The 23670-nt window shown below is 55.3% G+C and overlaps 1 protein-coding gene across 1 annotated transcript in view; it reads right to left on the bottom strand.

The window, feature by feature from the left end:
• Nucleotides 1–23670, bottom strand: part of LOC140396945 (ankyrin-1-like) — a 660380-nt gene that overhangs the window by 7595 nt on the left and 629115 nt on the right. The window contains exons 42-45 of the mRNA XM_072485893.1: nucleotides 21616–22018; nucleotides 11752–11844; nucleotides 4872–4955; nucleotides 1136–1285 (exon numbers count right to left, since the gene is read on the bottom strand). Coding sequence (XP_072341994.1) covers nucleotides 1136–1285; nucleotides 4872–4955; nucleotides 11752–11844; nucleotides 21616–22018 — 730 coding nt within the window. The remainder of the gene's footprint in view (nucleotides 1–1135; nucleotides 1286–4871; nucleotides 4956–11751; nucleotides 11845–21615; nucleotides 22019–23670) is intronic.

Below are 23670 nucleotides of genomic sequence, written 5' to 3'. Positions count from 1 at the left end.
GTGTACACGCACACGCTTGCAAATGCACTCACACACAGATGGCAGTGTACACGCACACGCTTGCAAATGCATCCATACACAGATGGCAGTGTACACGCACATGCTTGCAAATGCACTCACACACAGATGTCAGTGTACACGCACACGCTTGCAAATGCATCCATACACAGATGGCAGTGTACACGCACATGCTTGCACATGTACCGACACACAGATGGCAGTGTACACACACACACACACACACACACACGGCAGTGAATTCATATGTGGCCATCCCGAGTCCAAAATAATATGTCACGTGGTGATATTGTAGGAGATGATTCTAAATCGCACTTTGAAAATTCATGGTGAGAGCTTCCTTCAGACCCAGTTACCAAGCTGATTTCTATCGATAACCATCAAAACAGACAAGATAGCACACACACACAATCTGTTTATGCACTGGTGTGTGTCTGAAAACCCGTTCAAATGCACATTCATGTCACTCAGACTGCGTCCTCTCCCACATCCCAGCTCTCTTTGGACGCAAGGGAAACAGAAAATGCTGGAAAACCTCAGCGGGTCTGGTAGCATCCGTGCAGAGAGAGCCAGAGTTAACGTTTCGAGTCCAATGTGACTCTTGTTCATCTCTTGGGACGGAGCCCATCGAGAGCTAATCGAGTGGCGTGCAAAAAGCAACTGGTGTTAGTGAACGTCACTGTCTGACAGCTCGGTAACAGTCGCAATCGGGACAAACCGAAAATAATTCATCCCAAACCAGTCTGCATGGCGGACAGCATTCACAATGTCCGATATGACAAAGGTGGTCGACTTATTCGGCAAATCGTCTGCAACCCATTTTCCCTTTCGCAAAGCTGGGAAACTCGGCCCGATCCTTCTCGAATTGGGCAGGCTCGGTCCCCCCCCCCCTCCTGCTGTCTGTCGGAGACGGAGGCATTGGAGGTTTAATCCCAGTGTGTCCCGGAGTTGTCACTCCAAACGGGATGCTACATTGCCAGCACCAAGAGGTGACCAGCGGTGTGAGAGGGGGTTTGGTCAGGACAGCGGGCACCTCCAATAAACGGGGCACATTCTGACTGATGTTAACACACACACACACACACCCTTTGGCTCCGCGTGTACAGGACATCTTTACCTTACTGTTTGCGGCGTCTCTCGTCAACATACTGTACTTTGAGAAGTTATCTGCCTGATGCTCTGAGCCGGATGGTTCTTTCTGTAATACCTCCACCGTCTCCTCCTTGCCCTCAGCCGGGGTAATCCTTCGAACCACCTTCCGAACAATCTGTGGGAAAATGTGGCAGGTGATTACATTTCTTCTGGTTTCTCCTCCTCGCTCTCTATAGATGTAGAAGGGAATTTAATGTGCGGATTAGTCGCCCGTTCAAGGGCATTCATTGATATCTAATTGCTTGGCTATATTTTAAAAGAAAAGGCACTTGCTAAAAGCATGATGGGATACTTGGCTAGATTTTCCTGATTTCTGCCCAAACTCTTGGATGGTCGAATAATGTAAACAATGCCTTTTTCTGCTGACAATCTGCTTGAAATTGGTTTCGGCCAAAGACAGAAAACATTCCAGATAACTTTTGAAGAACTTCCCAAAGTTTGTTTGGCATAAACATGGCCCGCGGAAGCTTGATTTTGTTCTCGAGCTTCTTTACTGATGGTATAATTATACGCTCTTAGTATTGTAAGGTGGGGGTTTTTGGAGTGACCTTCTGACCATTTCAGCCCCTCCACGACTTGTCCAAATAAATTAGCTGAAATGAAGCTTGAAGCATCTGACTATCTTATTTCCACGACAATATATCGATATATATTCTGACTATAAACACCTAAATTGCCGAACAGCCTCTGAGGTGGCCAAGGTGGAGGAGGGTCTCGATCTGAAACTCCAGTTCCGTATCAAGAGTTGGGCCTTTCTCCTGGGAGCTAGCTCCCAGTGGGAGCTGACGGCCAATAGTGTTGCCCGCTCGTGCTCATTCAGGAAGCTGTATGAAATTCCGCGGAGGGGTTGGGGGGGGGCGGGGGGGGGGGGAATGGGTCTTCAACCGAAACATCCTCGCCCAATGCCAACCAGCCGACTGGGAGTACACCAAACGCAGAGTTTCACACATCACGCAAAGGGGATGTGGCCTTTCGCCGCCCACTTGGCCTCCGGAGGTCTGAAGCGGAATTCTGAATCACATCAGGAGCCTCGGCCAATTCTCCATCAACATTCATTCTGCAAATTTCCCCGAGGATTTCACCTGTAACGAGTCGGTCCGGTGCTATTCCACTTGGCCGGCCATCACATGGGGGGTGGCATCTTGCTCAGGTCTGCAGGAGGGATGGTGTGAGGTCAGGGGATCGGGCACCGGTAGGTAGGAGGGGGATTCTGGAGGTGAAGGTGTGTTAAGCTCCGATGGCAACTCTAACCAGAAAGCGGGTCTAGACTTGGGCTGGTTTAGCACAGTGGGCTAAATAGCTGGCTTGTAATGCAGAACAAGGCCAGCAGCACGGGTTCAATTCCCATACCGGCCTCCCCAAACAGGCGCCGGAATGTGGCGACTAGGGGCTTTTCACGGTAACTTCATTTGAAGCCTACTTGTGACAATAAGCGATTATTATTACTTCTTTGACTCCAGGTTTACGGAGTCACTTCCCGGGATATTCAGCTCCATTGGTGTCAATGGGATGAAGGGCAGGCAGCTCTGCTTTCTGTTCCTCTCCAAGTTCTATTGCTTCTCCGGTGATAGATTTCCCCTGCTTCTCCCAAGGGAAGCGGGCCGACCAATTCGCTGCTTCCTCCGGCGATGGGATCGAGCCGGGAAACTCCAAGGTTCAAGCGGTTCCTCCCGGTGCGCCCAGCGCGCCGCCAAGGGCCATTCCGGACTGGTCCTGGCTCTCAGCATTCGCTCCTCCTTCCAGCGGGCCAGCCCAACCTACAAGGGCGTCAGCGAGGCCCAGTGCCAGCAAAGTGGAAACTCGAGGGAAAGGTCTGGCAGTCGGCCGATTCAACGTTGTTCCTTCGGCACGCTCGCTCAAAGACATCATCGAATGTCCCTCCGGGGAAAGAAACCCGGCCTACACCGCGACTCCAGGCCTACAGCCGATGCGGTTGGCTCTTAACCGCCCTCTTTGAAATGGCCGAGCGAGACACTCGGTTTGAGGCAATTCGGGACGGGCAGGAAATGCTGGGCCCAGTCAGCCAGCAATGCCCACATCCCCGAAGTGAGGAAAGAAAATCCTGCTGCGTGAACGCCACTCTGAGGTCACCTTCCCAGGGTCCCACCCACTGACAGATTCCCACCCGTCAGTCACCCTAACACAGAGATAACCCCCACTAAGCTCACCCTGTGGCAATCCTGAATTGAACAACAGCCAATCTGGTGGCGTGCTCAGCGACCATCACCTCAAGAGAGAAGTTCCAGATTGATGTCCCCACACCCCCCCCCTCCCCCTCCCCCGCCCTCCCCCACCCCATGTCTTTTGACTGGAAGGATGAACGTCAACTTCAGCTCTCCCCAATCTCCCTCTGTCGTTGGCTGGCCCGGGTACAGACAGTAAAGGTAAATGTTTCGCCACCATTCCTGGTCCTGCCGGTCATTTTGCTGAAGGCCTCTTTTTTAAGGGCGTGACCACCTTGTTTGTTTGGGCGGGGGAAGGCAGCTGTTATTAGTCAGGTGATGCTGCACAAGGGGAGGCCTCGGTTAGGCCTCGATTAGGCCGACCAAAGTTGATGTATATTATTGGGCGGCAAATGCAGAGAGGGTTCGAGGAGTGAGAGGAGTGGCGGGCGGGGGGATTTGTGGGCGAGGATGGGGCCGGGCTCTTGCAAGAGGACACGGTTCTGGGCGCTGCCAACGGTGCCACTCCGATGGCCCCCAGGGAAGTACTCGTTGAGGCTGGTGGCGGTGGCCACATTGAAGATCTGGAGGCAGCATTTTCGGTTGGGAGCGGGGTCGGGGGGTGATGCTGATGAGGGGGAATCATGGGCTCGAGCCCGGGCAGGATGGATGGAAGGTTCCGGGGACGGGAAGAGAGGGGGGGGATCAAGGAAATGAAGGATCCGTTTCTGGGAGGGCGGCGTGCAAGTTTGGAGGAGTTGGGCGAGATGTTTCAGGAACATACAGATGCGGGATTCTGCCAGGAAGGTCTCCCCAACCTTGTCGATAGCGCCGGCCTCCTTGCTGCTGGAGGAGGCGCTGCCAGCGGGAGGTTGGGGTGGGGGGGGGGGTTGTTTGGGTGATTTACAGGAGGATTTTGGAGGAAGACGGGGCGGAGGGGGTTAAGGCAAAGTGGGAGGAAGAGCTGGAGGAGGGATTGTGATGCGAGATGCTGAGGAGGGCGACCGCCTCGAGTTGGTGCGCGAGGCTGGGGCTGATACAGCTGAAGGTGGTGTACAGGGCACACCGGACCAAGTCTAGGATGAGCCAGCTGTTCCAGCGGGGGGGTAGAGGATATCTCTGAGCGATGGGGGAGGGGCCCTGCGAACCACGTACAGGTGATCGCTCCTCGGGCGGGTCCTGTTGGGGTGGAGGTCAGCTTCTCCATCCTGTGCCTTAGCGTGGCGGAGGGGAGGGGGAGTGGGGGGATTGAGGTTGTTGTGAATGGTAAAACTGTTGAAAATGTGTTGAATACAAATACTTCCAAATAAAATCTTGGGGCTTGCCCTTTCGTTTCGGCGCAGGGACCGTCCCTGATGTCAAAGTGCCACTCGTGTGATCCAAGGACGTCAATCTTTGCAGCAAGATAATCGACTGAAATGTCAGCCGGCCCTTCCATCAGTAAACACAGCGCTTGGCGTTTGCAAACTCCTTCCATTCCCCACAGGACATGACGCCCGCTTGAGTGCACCCTGCCCCAATATTCCACAGCGCCATTACCTTCTTCGTGACCAGGTTGCCATCTTCATCCACAAACTGCTCTTCCGTCACTGATTCACCCGGAATGTTCTTTGCTTCTTCTCCCTGTGTGTCGGAACCAAAGACGGATCAGTCGGACGCTAATCAGAGAATCTACAGTGCCGAAGGAGGCCATTCGGCCCATCGAGTCTGCGCCGGCCCTTGGCAAGAGCACCCCACCCAAGCCCACACCTCCCACCCTAGCCCCGTAACCCGGCCTAACCTTTTGGACACTTAAGGGGCAATTTATCGCGGCCAATCCACCTAACCTGCCCGTCTTTGGACTGTGGGGGGGAAACCGGAGCACCCGGAGGAAACCCACGCACACACGGGGGAGGACGTGCAGACTCCGCACAGACAGCGACCCAACCCGGGAATCGAACCCGGGACCCTGGAGCTGTGAGGCAGCAGTGCTAATTACTGTGCCGCCCTCATCTTAAACTCTGAACTCCGCCCCGCCCATATCTCTCTCTCTTCCCACCGCCCCGCTGATGTCCACAAGACGACCAGGCAATACTCTCTCGAGGTTCAAGGTCAAAAGCACACAGCTTTGGCAGTCGTTCAGTCGCAACGCCATTCCCAATCTGGCCACTGCAGCGCTGTGTCGCACATAACACCCGCTTGATGGCTGTGTTACCGGGAGACCGTTTCGGACGGTCCAGATGCACCAGTTCTCGTTTGCAACTCACAGACCTTGCCCCTCGTTTTAATCCCGGGCGAATGGCGTGCGTCTGTGCTGGTGAGGAGAAAAGACAATTCAGCCTGCGACAGAGCAGCGAGCGGCTGGTAAAAGCAGCAATTGTAACACTTGAATCAGCTACGGATTCATCTCTCTGTCCCACCTAATCTCTTCCCTCGCATCTCTTTCTCCTGCGCTGCAAAGCTGATCGAATATCTCTTTTTTTTTCTTTTTAAAATGTCGAGTACCCAATTCATTTTTTCCAATGAAGGGGCAATTTAGCGCGGCCAATCCACCTCGCCTGCACATCTTTGGGTTGTGGGGGTGAAACCCACGCAAACACGGGGAGAATGTGCAAACTCCACATGGACAGTGTCCCAGAGCCGGGATCGAACCTGGGACCTCGGTGCCGTGAGACGGCAGTGCTAACCACTGCGCCACCATGCCGCCCTCATCGATCAAATGTATGTTGTCACTCATCAATCTCGGGGAAGGTGGCACAACTATTAATGGTGATAATATGGGCCACTCTAGGGTACCTGCCTGATTGGAGAATCCTACAATTTGGTTCCCCAATGTCTAATCTTTAGTCCATCTTCACATCGCCCACCAATTTTAACAGTCGGTCTATGGCTGCACAAACCAAACAACATTAAATTTAGTCAGTGGGTATCCCCGAATTTGAGCATTGCTTGAAAAAAAAGAGACACGCGATTGAAGCTTTTCACCAGGACAGACACCAGGGGCGTCATTCTCCGACCCCCCCGCCGGGTCGGAGAATGGCCGTTGGCCGCCGTGAATCCCGCCCCCGCCCCCGCCGAAGTCTCCGGTACCGGAGATTGGACGGGGGCGGGAATCGGGCCGCGCCGGTTGGCGGGACCCCCCGCTCAATTCTCCGGCCCGGATGGGCCGAAGTCCCGCCCAGAAATTGCCTGTCCCGCCGGCGTAAATCAAACCTGGTATTTACCGGCGGGACCAGGCGGCGTGGGCGGGCTCCGGGGTCCTGGGGGGGGGGGGGGGCGTGGGGCGATCTGACCCCGGGGGGTGCCCCCACGGTGGCCTGGCCCGCGATCGGGGCCCACCGATCCGCGGGCCGGCCTGTGCCGTGGGGGCACTCTTTCCCTTCCGCCTCCGCTACGGTCTCCACCGTGGCGGAGGCGGAAGAGACTCTCCCCACTGCGCATGCGCGGGAAACTGTCAGCGGCCGCTGACGCTCCCGCCCATGCGCCGCATTTCCGCGCCAGCTGGCGGGGCAACAAACGCCATTTCCGCCAGCTGGCGGGGCGGAAATCCCTCCGGCATCGGCCTAGCCCCTCAATGTTGGGGCGAGGCCGCCAAAGATGCGGAGCATTCCGCACCTTTGGGCTGGCGCGATGCCCGTCTGATTGGCACCGTTTTTGGCGCCAGTCGGCGGACATCGCGCCGTTGGGGGAGAATTTCGCCCCAGAATACCAAATTTCAAAGGGAACAATTTATACCTCATGAGAAGAGGGTGCCGATTGGTTGGCCAGCGGACTGTGATTGGTTATGGGGCTTCCATGCCAAATGCAACAGGGGACTGTTGCTGCCCCAGGCTTTTGCCTGTTTAAAAAAGGCTCATTGCCTGGTCATGTCCCTTTTGCCTGCAGAGACCAGGAACCCGCCTACGAATATATGTAGAGTCCAGCAAGCTGTTCCGTGAGCCCGACTGATGATCTTAAATTGTTTGATTGTGCAGTTCTCAGCACACTCGGGATTGCTCAGCAAGTGTTGCCCAATTGCTGAATCAGGTCCAACGTGAGACATGATGTTCTGAGTTTTGTGAGCACCGATTGGTGGAGCACTCTGTCAGTACTCTGCCTATTGAAAACATCCAAAGGGAACAAAGAACAAGACAGCACAGGAACAGACCCTTCGGCCGTCCAAGCCTGCACCGATCACGTGTCCTATCTAAACCAACCGCTTGTATCCTTCTCTACCCCGTCTGTTCATGTGTCTATCCAGATAGGTCTGAAAGGTCGCTAACGTATCTGCCTCAACCGCCTCATTTGGCAGCGCATTCCAGGCCACCACCACCCTCTGTGTAAAAAAACCTCCCCCGCACATCTCCACTGAACCTATCCGCCCCTCACCTTGAACTTGTGCCCCCTTGTAATTTTTCCCCTGGGAAAAAGCCTCCAACTGTTCACCCTACCTATACATAGAACATAGAACATTACAGCGCAGTACAGGCCCTTCGGCCCTCGATGTTGCCCCGACCTGTGAAACCACTCGAAAGCCCATCTACACTATTCCCTTATTGTCCATATGTCTATCCAATGACCATTTGAATACCCTTAGTGTTGGCGAGTCCACTACTGTTGCAGGCAGGGCATTCCACGCCCTTACTACTCTCTGAGTAAAGATCCTACCTCTGACATCTGTCCTATATCTATCTCCCCTCAATTTAAAGCTATGTCCCCTCGTGCCCTCATAATTTTATAAACTTCTATCAGATCGCCCCCTCAGCCTCCGTCTCTCTCGGGAGAACAATCCCAGTTCATTCAATCTCTCCTCATAGTTAATCCCCTCCATACCAGGCAGCATCCTGGTGAACCTTTTCTGTACTCTCTCCAAAGTGTTGTTTGAGACGACCCAGCACTGAAATAGCGCATTATTCATGGAAGAATTTCCTTACGCATCTTTGTGGGCTCCATCCATTAATTGTGACTCCCTTTGAAATTTGGCATTCTTGCATCCGTCCTGAGAAATGCAATGTGAAAAGCTTCGACTGCCTGTGTAATGTTTTCAGCGACACTGAAGTTGAATTTGGCAATCTGTAGGTAACCCGCGAAGTAAAATTATGTAGTTAATGGGAGGAGCCGGGGCTAAACAGTTTTGGAATTGGAGTTGAGTTTCGATCCGTCTGCCAATAGACTAGCAGCTACACTCCCAGCAGTTTTGTTGAAAAAGATTTTTGCCTGCAAATAGAACGTTCCAGAAAAGCTGGCAGTTTAAACAGTCGTTTAGCACAGGCAAGAATCTGCAAGTTGTTTCCTGCAGGATTTCTCTCTCAAAGTGGTTTATCCAAGTCATCTCTTTGCAGCAAGTACTCCTTGATCTGCTAACTGTATTTAAATGTGGATTGTGACTCGAGATGGGTTTTGTTTGAGTGGAAATAAAAGATAGCAGATAGGAGCGTTTCATTGTTCTGTTCATAGAATGATAGAATTTAGAATTTAGAGCAGAAGGAGGCTATTCGGCCCATCGTGTCTGCACCGGCCCTTGGTAAGAGCACCCTACCTAAGCCTACACGTCCACCCTGTCCCCGTAACCCCACCCAACCTTTTGTGGACACGAAGGGGCAATTTATCATGGCCAATCCACCTAACCTGCACATCTTTGGACTGTGGGAGGAAACCGGAGCACCAGGAGGAAACCCACGCAGACACGGAGAAAACGCGTAGACTCCGCACAGACAGTCACCCAAGGCCGGAATTGAACCCGGGATCCTCGAGCTGTGAAGCAACTGTGCTAACCACTGCGCTACTACGTTTAACACATTGCTTAACCGGTAACTAAAGGTTGTTTTTCTTTGTGATGTTAAAGTTTGAAGTATTCGTGAACAATAAAGTTTCTTTTAACATACCCCACCCCTAATTGCGATTGGAATCACGCCTGGAGTGAAGTATTCTTTCCTCACAATCTTACAAATTAATAGTGGGCTTTGTGTCTGGCATCCGAGCGACTGTTGGGGTTTAGTCCGGGATCGGAATAAAGGAGACCTCTGTGTCTTTGCAACTACCACCCAAAATTACTCACACTGCCCTGCTCTCTTCCCACATCTCAAAGTCTTTGCACTTTCCAGTGTTCATTCCCGGCGATAATGCAAAACAGTAACTCCACACTTCACTAACCAAACCAGAGACTGCATTCCCCGCTCAGCTTCTTAGAAATGCAAATCACAATCATGCAAAAACCCAGAACAAGAACTGAGCGATTGGTTTGCCTTGGGACCTGGCGAGGAGATCCCTGCTGACAGATGCGAGTTGAATCATGGAATTTACAGTGCAGAAGGAGGCCATTCGGTCCATCGAGTCTGCACCGGCCCTTGGAAAGAGCACCCCACTCAAGCGCACACCTCCTCCATCCCATCCCCCTTAACCCAGTAACCCCAATTAACCTTTTTGGACACTAATGGCAATTTAGCACAGCCAGTCCACCCAACCCGCACATCTTTGGGCTGTGGGAGGAAACCGGAGCACCCGGAGGGATCCCACGCAGACACGGGGGAGAACGTGCAGACTCCGCACAGACAGTGACCCAAGCCGGGAATCGAACCTGGGACCCTGGAGCGGAGAAGTCACAGTGCTAACCACCGTGCTGTTGTGACAACAATTGCAAAAACCATTTGCACGTTGCATGAGGGCAGCCTTTTTGCCCGTTAGATAGACATGCCTCCGGGTTTGTAGTTTCCCAAACTCTTCAAGTCGGAATCCTGTGCATGAGTACAACACAAAGCTCCCAATGCCACTCACCCAATCCAGGCACAGGAATATCCATGCTTTACCTCTCCTGCTCATTCCTATTACTCCGACATAAATCCCTGGAATAGAATTCCTACTGTGTAGGAGGAGGCCATTCGACCCATCGAGTCTGCACTGACCCGTGCAAGAGCCGACTCCCCTGCCCTATCCCCGTCATTACCAACCCCACCTAACCTGCACATCTTTAGACACTAAGGCAATTTAGCATGGCCAATCCACCTAACCTGCTCATCTTTAGACACTAAGGGGCAATTTAGCATGGCCAACCCACCTAACCTGCACATCTTTAGACACTAAGGCAATTTAGCATGGCCAATCCACCTAACCTGCACATCTTTAGACACTAAGGGGCAATTTAGCATGGCTAATCCACTTAACCCGCACATCTTTGGACACTAAGGGACAATTTATCACGGCCAATCCACTTAACCCGCACATCTTTGGACTTGTGGGAGGAAGCCGGAGCACCCGGAGGAAACCCACGCAGACACGGGGGAACGTGCAGACTCCGCACAGACAGCGGCCCCAAGCTGGGAATCGAACCCGGGACCCTGGCGCTGTGAGGCAGCAGTGCTAACCACTGTGTCGCCCTGTACCAGGGAGCGTTTCTATCAATGGGTGTGTGAGGCACTCTGTACATTTACACCATAACCGCAGTATCAGTCGGAAGCAGCTTTGTCTTGAGCACAATGTTAACCCTCCAATCAGCCTGCCATATTGTCCAATGTCCACTCGCTGCCTGAAGAGGGTAATTGTTGACCTCGCTGTCCCTGTTCAGAGCGTCTTGCAAATCGCAGTGAAAGCAAAGTTCAGGGTCGGCACTCAGTTAACATGAATTTGAAACACCACAAACCAACAGCCATGCTCATGCACTCGGAGACCCCCCCCTCTCTCGCTCTCTCTCCAGTGGAACCGTTGTCATGGTGAACCCGCAGCCTGCTAACCGGTCCCTCTCCAGGTTAGCTTTCAATCCCCAAACCCCACAGATGTGGCCTTCACACTTCCTCCAGCAGGAGGTAGCGCAGGATCTGGGAGAACCTTCACGTTTGGGGTCCTTGAGGTACGAGAGAATTTACAGCGGAGAAGGAAGCCAGTCGGCCCATCAAGTCCGCACCGGCCCTTGGAACGAGCACCCCACTTAAGCCCACACCTCCACCCTATCCCCATAACTCAGCAACCCTACTTAACCTTTTCGACACCGAGGGCAATTGATCATGGCCAATCCACCTGACCCGCACAGCTTTGGACTGTGGGAGGAAACCGGAGCACCCGGAGGAAACCCACGCAGACACGGGGGAGAACACGCAGACTCCGCACAGACATTCTACGTGTATCTTTGACCGTGAAGGCGTGACTTTGGTGCCAGCAACAACACACGGACAATGGAAGCAGCTTCCCCCCCACATGCACAAAATCACCCGTTAGTTAGTGCTGCCTCTCCAAACCACACAGGCCGTTGCTGATGATCCGCAGGGGTTGAAGTCTGCACACATACCTTTCCACTGACATGCAGTCCAGCTAACACACACACACACAGCAGGCTATATAAAGACCGGCTTGAATTAGCAGATCGGCCCCGAGTACACACAGGGTGAACAGCAGGGCAGAGTCTCAAACCCGTGCAGGGCATTTAAGAAGCGGAGGAACCAGGCAGGGGCCTCTGCACCCCAGACACTACCTTGACGATCAGCCTCCGCCGGGTGATCCTGGTGGTGACAATCTCCTCATCGTCGGAACTGGCCTCGCTCTCTCCCAACTCCTTGTCCAACTCCTGGTGGATATATTTCAGCACAAATTGCACAGTGCCCGAGACGATTTGAAAGACATTTTGACAGCTGACTAGAAAGAAGCCAAGCAGCACCAGGCTGATGAGGAACTCGCTGAGCAGTGTCAGCATCCTGTCTCCGCATGGCGACTGAAGACAGCTCGGACACAGCTGCGCAGGGTAATCGGAGGTGCTCCCGCACTGTTGGCTCCGGCACCTGACCCTTCCCCGATCACTCCACCCCCCCCGCCCCACCGTCAGCACATGGGAAATATTCCCAGGACATCCGACACCCGGTAACAACTGCTGAGCGGCCTTCAGCCGGACTGAGAGGAAGGAGCCCTCCAGACAGCACAGGGGACGCTCGGTGGCGGGGGGGGGGGGGGGGGTATAATGTTCCGCTTTAGCGACAACAACTTGCATTTGCGTAGCACCGTCAGCCTGGTAAACCGCCAGAAGGTGTTTCCACAGGAGGGCCGTCACCAAGCTGCGGATGGAAACATTCGAACAGGCAGCCGCAAGCTTGTTCAAAGAGATCGCTTAAATCCCGCAACCTAACCCCCACATCCCTGCTCACTGAGGGGCGATTCAGCACGGCCAATCCACCTAACCCCCACATCCCTGCACACTGAGGGGCAATTCAGCACGGCCAATCCACCTAACCCCCACATCCCTGCTCACTGAGGGGCAATTCAGCACGGCCAATCCACCAAACCCCCACATCCCTGCACACTGAGGGGCAATTCAGCACGGCCAATCCACCTAACCCCCACATCCCTGCTCACTGAGGGGTGATTCAGCACGGCCAATCCACCTAACCCCCACATCCCTGCTCACTGAGGGGTGATTCAGCACGGCCAATCCACCTAACCCCCACATCCCTGCTCACTGAGGGGCAATTCAGCACGGACAATCCACCTAACCCCCACATCCCTGCTCACTGAGGGGCAATTCAGCACGGCCAATCCACCTAACCCCCACATCCCTGCTCACTGAGGGGCAATTCAGCACGGCCAATCCACCTAACCCCCACATCCCTGCTCACTGAGGGGCAATTCAGCACGGCCAATCCACCTAACCCCCACATCCCTGCTCACTGAGGGGCGATTCAGCACGGCCAATCCACCTAAACCCCACATCCCTGCACACTGAGGGGCAATTCAGCACGGACAATCCACCTAACCCCCACATCCCTGCTCACTGAGGGGCAATTCAGCACGGACAATCCACCTAACCCCCACATCCCTGCACACTGAGGGGCAATTCAGCACGGCCAATCCACCTAACCCCCACATCCCTGCTCACTGAGGGGTAATTCAGCACGGCCAATCCACCTAACCCCCACATCCCTGCACACTGAGGGGCAATTCAGCACGGACAATCCACCTCACCCCCACATCCCTGCACACTGAGGGGCAATTCAGCACGGCCAATCCACCTAACCCCCACATCCCAGCTCACTGAGGGGCAATTCAGCACGGACAATCCACCTAACCCCCACATCCCTGCACACTGAGGGGCAATTCAGCACGGCCAATCCACCTAACCCCCACATCCCTGCACACTGAGGGGCAATTCAGCACGACCAATCCACCTAACCCCCACATCCCTGCACACTGAGGGGCAATTCAGCACGGCCAATCCACCTAACCCCCACATCCCTGCACACTGAGGGGCAATTCAGCACGGCCAATCCACCTAACCCCCACATCCCTGCTCACTGAGGGGCAATTCAGCACGGCCAATCCACCTAACCCCCACATCCCTGCTCACTGAGGGGCAATTCAGCACGGCCAATCCTCCTAACCCCCACATCCCTGCACACTGAGGGGCAATTCAGCACGGACAATCCACCTAACCCCCATATCCCTGCTCACTGAGGGGCAATTCAGCACGGCCAATCCACCTAACCCCCACATCCCTGCACACTGAGGGGCAATTCAGCACGGCCAATCCACCTAACCCCCATATCCCTGCTCACTGAGGGGCAATTCAGCACGGCCAATCCACCTAACCCCCACATCCCTGCACACTGAGGGGCAATTCAGCACGGCCAATCCACCTAACCCCCACATCCCTGCACACTGAGGGGCAATTCAGCACGGCCAATCCACCTAACCCCCACATCCCTGCACACTGAGGGGTAATTCAGCACGGCCAATCCTCCTAACCCCCACATCCCTGCTCACTGAGGGGCAATTCAGCACGGACAATCCACCTAACCCCCACATCCCTGCACACTGAGGGGCAATTCAGCACGGCCAATCCACCTAACCCCCACATCCCAGCTCACTGAGGGGCAATTCAGCACGGCCAATCCACCTAACCCCCACATCCCTGCACACTGAGGGGCAATTCAGCACGGCCAATCCACCTAACCCCCATATCCCTGCTCACTGAGGGGCAATTCAGCACGGCCAATCCACCTAACCCCCACATCCCTGCACACTGAGGGGCAATTCAGCACGGACAATCCACCTAACACCCACATCCCTGCTCACTGAGGGGCAATTCAGCACGGCCAATCCACCTAACCCCCACATCCCTGCACACTGAGGGGCAATTCAGCACGGCCAATCCACCTAACCCCCACATCCCTGCACACTGAGGGGTAGTTCAGCACGGCCAATCCACCTAACCCCCACATCCCTGCACACTGAGGGGCAATTCAGCATGGACAATCCACCTAACCCCCACATCCCTGCTCACTGAGGGGCAATTCAGCACGGACAATCCACCTAACCCCCACATCCCTGCACACTGAGGGGCGATTCAGCACGGTCAATCCACCTAACCCCCACATCCCTGCTCACTGAGGGGCAATTCAGCACGGCCAATCCACCTAACCCCCACATCCCTGCTCACTGAGGGGTAATTCAGCACGGCCAATCCACCTAACCCCCACATCCCTGCACACTGAGGGGCAATTCAGCACGGCCAATCCACAACTAACCCCCACATCCCTGCACACTGAGGGGCGATTCAGCACGGTCAATCCACCTAACCCCCACATCCCTGCACACTGAGGGGTAATTCAGCACGGCCAATCCACCTAACCCCCACATCCCTGCTCACTGAGGGGCAATTCAGCACGGACAATCCACCTAACCCCCACATCCCTGCTCACTGAGGGGCAATTCAGCACGGACAATCCACCTAACCCCCACATCCCTGCACACTGAGGGGCAATTCAGCACGGACAATCCACCTAACCCCCACATCCCTGCTCACGGAGGGGCAATTCGGCACGGACAATCCACCTAACCCCCATATCCCTGCTCACTGAGGGGCAATTCAGCACGGCCAATCCACCTAACCCCCACATCCCTGCACACTGAGGGGCAATTCAGCACGGACAATCCACCTAACCCCCACATCCCTGCTCACTGAGGGGTAATTCAGCACGGCCAATCCACCTAACCCCCACATCCCTGCACACTGAGGGGCAATTCAGCACGGCCAATCCACCTAACCCCCACATCCCTGCACACGGAGGGGCAATTCAGCACGGCCAATCCACCTAACCCCCACATCCCTGCACACTGAGGGGCAATTCAGCACGGCCAATCCACCTAACCCCCACATCCCTGCACACTGAGGGGTAATTCAGCACGGCCAATCCACCTAACCCCCACATCCCTGCACACTGAGGGGCGATTCAGCACGGTCAATCCACCTAACCCCCACATCCCTGCACACGGAGGGGCAATTCAGCACGGCCAATCCACCTAACCCCCACATCCCTGCTCACTGAGGGGCAATTCAGCACGGCCAATCCACCTAACCCCCACATCCCTGCTCACTGAGGGGCAATTCAGCACGGCCAATCCACCTAACCGCACATCCCTGCTCACTGAGGGGCAATTCAGCACGGCCAATCCACCTAACCCCCACATCCCTGCTCACTGAGGGGCAATTCAGCACGGCCAATCCACCTAACCCCACATCCCTGCACACTGAGGGGCAATTCAGCACGGCCAATCCACCTAACCCCCACATCCCTGCTCACTGAGGGGCAATTCAGCACGGCCAATCCACCTAACCCCCACATCCCTGCACACTGAGGGGCAATTCAGCACGGCCAATCCACCTAACCCCCACATCCCTGCTCACTGAGGGGCAATTCAGCACGGACAATCCACCTAACCCCCACATCCCTGCACACTGAGGGGCAATTCAGCACGGCCAATCCACCTAACCCCCACATCCCTGCACACTGAGGGGCAATTCAGCACGGCCAATCCACCTAACCCCCACATCCCTGCTCACTGAGGGGCAATTCAGCACGGCCAATCCACCTAACCCCCACATCCCTGCACACTGAGGGGCAATTCAGCACGGCCAATCCACCTAACCCCCACATCCCTGCACACTGAGGGGCAATTCAGCACGGCCAATCCACCTAACCCCCACATCCCTGCACACTGAGGGGCAATTCAGCACGGCCAATCCACCTAACCCCCACATCCCTGCTCACTGAGGGGCAATTCAGCACGGCCAATCCACCTAACCCCCACATCCCTGCACACTGAGGGGCAATTCAGCACGGCCAATCCACCTAACCCCCACATCCCTGCTCACTGAGGGGCAATTCAGCACGGACAATCCACCTAACCCCCACATCCCTGCACACTGAGGGGCGATTCAGCACGGCCAATCCACCTAACCCCCACATCCCAGCTCACTGAGGGGCAATTCAGCACGGACAATCCACCTAACCCCCACATCCCTGCACACTGAGAGACAGACCCACACACACAGTCACCCGTCTCACACACACACACAGTCACCCGTCTGTCACACACACAGTCACCCATCACACACACCCACAGTCACCCATCACACACACCCACAGTCACCTGTCTCACACACACACAGTCACCCGTCTCTCACACACACCCACAGTCACCCGTCTGTCTCACACACAGTCACCCGTCACACACACACACACACAGTCACCCATCTCTCACACCCACAGTCACCCGTCTCACACACAGTCACCCGTCTCACACACACACACACACACACACTCACACCCACAGTCACCCGTCTCACACACACCCACAGTCACACGTCTGTCACACACACACAGTCACCCATCACACACACCCACAGTCACCTGTCTCACACACACACAGTCACCCGTCTCTCACACACACCCACAGTCACCCGTCTGTCTCACACACAGTCACCCGTCACACACACACACACACACACAGTCACCCATCTCTCACACACCCACAGTCACCCGTCTCTCTCACACACACACACACACACACCCACACCCACAGTCACCCGTCTCACACACACCCACAGTCACACGTCTCACACACACACACAGTCACCCGTCTCTCACACACACACAGTCACCCGTCTGTCACACACACACAGTCACCCATCACACACACCCACAGTCACCTGTCTCATACACACACAGTCACCCGTCTCTCACACACACCCACAGTCACCCGTCTGTCTCACACACAGTCACCCGTCACACACACACACACACACAGTCACCCATCTCTCACACATCCACAGTCACCCGTCTCACACACAGTCACCCGTCTCACACACACACACACACACTCACACCCACAGTCACCCGTCTCTCTCACACACACAAAGACACAGTCACCCGTCTCACACACACACACACACACACACTCACACCCACAGTCACCCGTCTCACACACACCCACAGTCACACGTCTCACACACACACACACAGTCACCCGTCTCTCACACACACACAGTCACCCGTCTCTCACACACACACACAGTCACCCATCTCTCACACATCCACAGTCACCCGTCTCACACACAGTCACCCGTCTCACACACAGTCACCCGTCTCACACACAGTCACCCGTCTCACACACACACACACACTCACACCCACAGTTACCCGTCTGTCACACACACACAGTCACCCGTCTCACACACACACACAGTCACCCGTCTCTCACACACACACACACACACACACACAGTCACCCGTCTCACACACACACACAGTCACCCGTCTCTCACACACACACACACACACACACACACACACACAGTCACCCGTCTCTCACACACACACACACACACAGTCACCCGTCTCTCACAGACCCACATCCCCCCCCCCCCCACACACACACACACACACGCACCTTGTCGCGCATTGGGGGATATAACGTTTTAAACATTATGAGGTGGAATGTGTGATGGTGAGATTCTTTAATAGATTACGGACCAATCCCCTCTCCCCAGCCGCCCCACCTTCCCGGTGATACACGGGGGAATAAAAACCAAGTGTCGGCTTAACGGCAGGCTGGATATAGCGTGGGTGAAAATTGGGCCAAGGGAGCACAGGTTTCAGTCAGTCTCCATTGGGCCGCACTGTGACACACAGCGATGCAGCTTCCCAGCTCACGTTGTGTCATGTGGTGAGAAGCAGGACCAATGGGAAATGTGCACTGATTCCTTCCCCAGTTTCCCTCTCTCCAGTCACGCATCTTATCTTTGTTCGACATGGTGAATACAACTGGCGTCATGCCAGCGCTATCTCTCTTCCCCCAGAGACGGCGAGCTGCCGTTATCCAGCAGTAAGCCTCATGCCGAGGTTGGCTGCTGTCCTGATGTACCCGGTGAAGAAATGGCATGTTTAAATGTGTCTCTCGCAGGGCGGCACGGTGACACAGTGGGTTAGCACCGCCGCCTGAGGTAACGAGGACCCGGGTTCGTCCCGGCTCTGGGTCACTGTCCGCGTGGAGTTTGCACATTCTCCCCGTGTCTGCGTGGGCCTCACCCCCACAACCCAAAGATGTGCAGCGTAGGTGGATTGACCACATTAAATTGTCCCTTAATTGGAAAAAAGAATTGGGTGCTCTAAATTCATGAAAAAAAAAAAAAAAATGTGTCTTTTGCTGGGAGCGCGATTTTCCCGAACTCCTTTGCCTCCCCTGAAACTGAATCCGGGTGGAGCGTTTGGACAGGAAAGGCAGGGAGAACAAGGGATGGGACTGACCCGCTGCCCAGATGTGCTGCCGAACAGATCCTGTCCAGTGGGTCTCACCATCTGGAGTGTTGGCTCCACATACACATGTTCCTGATTTATCTCATTTGCAAATGGATAAAGATTTTTGTCCCTAAATACCCAGACGCTATTAATGTCGCTGCGCTATAAACGTCAACGTGTTCCTCGGTGGATTCCCACAGGACTAAAAATACATTCGTTCCGTCTAAGTGACGACATGGGTGTCGGTGCAGCTCACTCAACAGGCTGGTCAATGTGTCCTGAGCAGCAGCTTCCAGGTACAGGGCTCGCTGCAAGCTGTCTACCTGAGAATTGGGCTGCACGGGGAGGATCAGAGATTTCATAGCATTTACAGTGCCATTCGGCCCATCGAGTCTGCACCGGCCCCTTGGAAAGAGCACCCTACCCAAGCCCTCCACCTGTAACCCAGTAGCCCCACCCAACCCTATTTGGACACTTGAGGGGCAATTTATCACGGCCAATCCACCTAACCTGCACGTCTTTGGACTGTGGGAGGAAACCGGAGCACCCGGAGGAAACCCACGCACACACGGGGGAGAACGTGCAGACTCCGCCCAGACAGTGACCCAGAGGGGAATCGAACCTGGGACCCTGGAGCTGTGAGGCAGCAGTGCTCACCACGGTGCCGCCGTGGTTGACTCTAAACTGTCTTCGCCACCCCCCCCCCCCCCAGTCACCGGAACCGGGACACACCGGGCAGAAGCTGGGCGGGCACAGTGGGCGAACCAAGATTGTGGGGCAAGTTGATTCTGCGCCCGTTTGGTACGCCCCAGGAACATGCACTTGCTTCTTGCGCCTCGCTGCCGAGTCTATCCCCCCCCCCCCCCCACATCTCACTCTTCAGCCAGGACTCGTGGCGGCCCGCTTTTCCCCTTTGGAACTACATGGATGTCTTGTCAGAATGCTGATCGGGGCGGGGGGGGGAGGGGACAGCTACCCAGCAGGCCCAGCTTGAGCTTATATTTGGAAACGGCGTTATAGACTGGGACAGTCGGATCACGTTCCCGTCCTTCACACTGAGGTGTGAAGAGGGCAGCTCCTCATTTGGCCTGGTTTTCTCAATCTATTAATGGCCCAGAGCTGGCCGACCTGGGCTCGGAGCGGATAACAAGCAACTTCCTGCCGATGAGCGACCTCTGACCTGCTTCACAGCCAGTGCCGGGCGGCCGAATTGTGTGGGTAAGGTCTCAACCAGGGCTTTTCAAACTTTGTTTCCCCGGGGACCCATTTTCACCAACCGGCCGACCTCCGCGACCCTCGCCGGCCGACCTTCGCGACCCACCATTTTCTCTCACCTGGTTTGCTGCTGACAAAATGGAGGAATCGCAATCGCGCCCAAAGCCCGTGACGTCGACGTTCGAGGGGTGGGGGTGACCTGTTCTCTGCCAGCCCTTCAGGCAGGAACACTACATTTAATTAAAAATAAAATCTTCTCCTGCGTCTCTGGTTGCGCAAATTCGGGCACAAAAGCCGACTTTTAACACTGCCGGCTGCGAGCGGCCTTCAAAATGGCGGCCGTGAACATATTTTAAAAATGCAGGTGTACTGAGCTTGCATGTCCGCTCATTGGTGCGCACCAATGAGCAGACCGCATGCGCAGCGCGCCCACATTTTTAAAATGTGGTTGTGGCCGTCATTTTGAAGGCCGCTCGCAGCCGGCAGTGTTAAAAGTCGGCTTTTGTGCCCGAATCTGCACAGTCATGACGGGTGGCTCCGCGACCCTCCCCACACCCGCACGCGGGTCGCGACCCCGACTTTGAAAATGCCTGGCCTGTACTCCTCACCGTCACCTGTCCCCCCTCCCGGCCATTCCCCTCCGACTGCTTCACGAGGCTCAGCAATGGCTGCTGGGCATTCGCTCACTGTCAAGGTCGGCTCCACGGCAGCGGATCTCAGCTTTCAGCTGACAGACACGGGGCAAGAATGGGCAGCGAGGTAACTTCCCTGCATTTACCTCGCTCCAGCTCCGACTGTCGCCCGTCCAGTTGGCGGGACGGCTGGTCCGTGACGCAGAGCGAGGCCAACACCTGGGCTTCAATCTCCGTCGCGGCGGAGGTTATTCACCCCCCCCCCCCCCCCCATGCCCCGCTTGAGGTGTGGTGACCCTCAGGTTAAACCACCACCAGTCAGCTCTACCCCCGTCAAAGGGGAAAGCGGCCTACGGCCACCTGGGACTACGGCAACTTGGTCACCCAAGCTAAAGGTGGAAAACGGTCGACTCCAGCGATTGACGTGGGTGGAATTTCCTTGGACAAATAAGAGCCACTCCACAGCGCTGAAGAAGGCCCCCTTGTAGAACACCTCCCGGTGTTGAAAAGGGGTTAAAATTCCTCACACAATTGCACCCATGTTATTCGCTTAATAGGTTGTAATAATATTCCATCAGGAGGAACCAGGTTTCTCCTTGGTTTCCTTCCCCTTTTCCTCCCATTCCTCCTCCCTCCTTCCCTGGGGAAACTGATCCCGCAAAGGTTTTGGAGCTGGACGCATTTTGCCCAAATGAGCCAGAAAAATGGGTGCTGATGGGCTATTCAATGTCGCCAACATTGAGCCAATCGTATTCCCCCCTCCGCCACTACCCTGCCCAATCGGTGAACGGCAAGCCGTCAATTGCATCCAGAAACGTCTCGATATTGACTCTGCACAAGACTTGTTTCACAGTTTCCTCTCCCAATTCCACCCCCCCCCCCCCCCCCCGCCCCCGAAACGAAGACCAGGAAGGAGTTCCTCACCTCCTCACTGGAGCCCACGCTTCCCTCTTCCACAGTGATCCAGCTGCTCCTGGGGTCCGTGGCCCCGCGCGACGCTGACGATAAGCCCAGGGGATTCTCCAGATCTTTCAGATCGAAGTAACGCAGCGATTTCAACTGGGCCAGGTCGTGCACCGGCTGCACCAGCTTCTCCTCGGTCACCCGCAGCCTGCCCGTCTCCAGCTTGCCGGCCAGAGGCAGCTTCTCCACCGGCCGCTGCTCGAGCACCTCGGCCCAGGCCTCCTTCTGCGAGATGACAAAGCCGGGCTTCCAGGACTCGGCGATCGAGGGAGCACCGGAGGTTCCCTCCAAGCCGGGCACCCTTCCTCTCTCCTCACGGACTGTCTGAAATGTCACGGTGGAACTGTGAGGCAACGCTTGGGACCTTGGAAAGAAAGATAAATTGGGACACGATTAACTCTTTTCCTGGAGGTTGGAAGAAAGTCACAAGGCCCATGGGTCGGGTCAGGAGCTCAGGACCAACCGTGTTGGCCAGGGAGCCGCTTTACGATGAGAAGGTCAGGTCTTGGCCTCCTCATGTTCCGTTGGCCAAACCAGCTCCAGGGACTTTCAGCGCAAACATTCTCAACGCACTGCCCACTCAACATTGGGGCATTGAGTACAGGAGTTGGGAAGTCATCTTGCAGCTTTAGAAGGCCCTGGTTAGGCCGCATTTGGAATACCGTGTCCAGTTCGGGTCGCCTCCTTCTCGGAAGGACGTGGATGCTTTGGAGAGGGTGCAGAGGAGATTTACCAAGATGCTGCCCGGACTGGAGGGCATGTTTTATGAAGAAAGGTTGAGGGAGCTCGGGCTCGTCTCACTGGAGCGAAGAAGGCAGAGAGGTGACAGTCAGAGGCTTTTTCCAAGGGTGGGGAAGTGTCAATTACAAAGGGGGCACAGGTTCAAGGTGAGAGGGGGAAAGGTTAAGGGAGATGTGCGGGGTAAGTGTTTCACGCAGAGAGTGGTGGGTGCCTGGAACGCGCTGCCAGAGGATGTGGTGGAAGCAGGCACATCAGCAACGTTGAATAGGCATCTGGATGGGTACATGAATGGGGAGGAAATAGAGGGATACGGACTGAGTGAAGGTTTTTATTTTTAGTTGGGCAGCATGGTCGGCACGGGCTTGAAGGGCCTGTTCCTGAGCTGTACTTTTCTTTGTTCCTTGCCTGCCCAGGCGGAGGAGAATTTCCAACACCAAATGGGCAAATCGAGGTTAGGCCTTGCCATGGGTGGGCACTTCCACTCCATCCCGGTCAACGGGATGACCAAAGGGGCTGCTTCTACCCACGGGCACCCAACTTACACCGATACCCCCCCAAACAATTGATCTTCTGTCATGCTGGGTTCTGGTCTCCGGGGGCAAATAAGCTGAGGGGGGGTCAATGGAAGGGAAATCTCAGCGGTTCAAAGGCGGGGACGACAGGCGGGCAGTGGGGGAGCTGGAGTGGGGTGAAACTGCCTCGGAGGGGAAACGGAAATGAAAGGAAGTAGTGTGTGCGAAACAGGCCATTTGCTGACGGAATGAAACTCAACGTACCGCACCCCGCCTCGGGAAGCCAGCGAGCCACTTGTCTCAAAGAACAAACAACAGTACAGCACAGGAACAGGCCATTCGGCCCTCCAAGCCTGTGCCGACCGTGCTGCCCGCCCGATCTAATCCACACTTCCAGGGCCCGTCTGTTCCCATCCTATTCATGTATTGGTGAAGATGCTTCTGCGACATAGAACACACAGTGCAGAAGGAGGCCATTCGGCCCATCGAGTCTGCACGGACCCACTTAAGCCCTCACTTCCACCCTATCCCCGTAACCCAATGACCCCTCCTCACCTTTTTGGTCAGCAAGGGCAATTTATCACGGCCAATCTACCTAACCTGCACGTCTTTGGACTGTGGGAGGAAACCGGAGCACCCGGAGGAAACCCACGCAGACGCGGGGGGAACATGCAGACTCCACACAGACAGTGACCCAGCGGGGAATCGAACCCGGGACCCTGGAGCTGTGAAGCCAGTGCTAGCCACTTGTGCAACCGTGCTG

This window comes from Scyliorhinus torazame, chromosome 20, assembly GCF_047496885.1.
Source record: "Scyliorhinus torazame isolate Kashiwa2021f chromosome 20, sScyTor2.1, whole genome shotgun sequence".
Taxonomy (NCBI): domain Eukaryota; kingdom Metazoa; phylum Chordata; class Chondrichthyes; order Carcharhiniformes; family Scyliorhinidae; genus Scyliorhinus; species Scyliorhinus torazame.
This window is presented reverse-complemented; position numbering and strand designations above follow the sequence as displayed.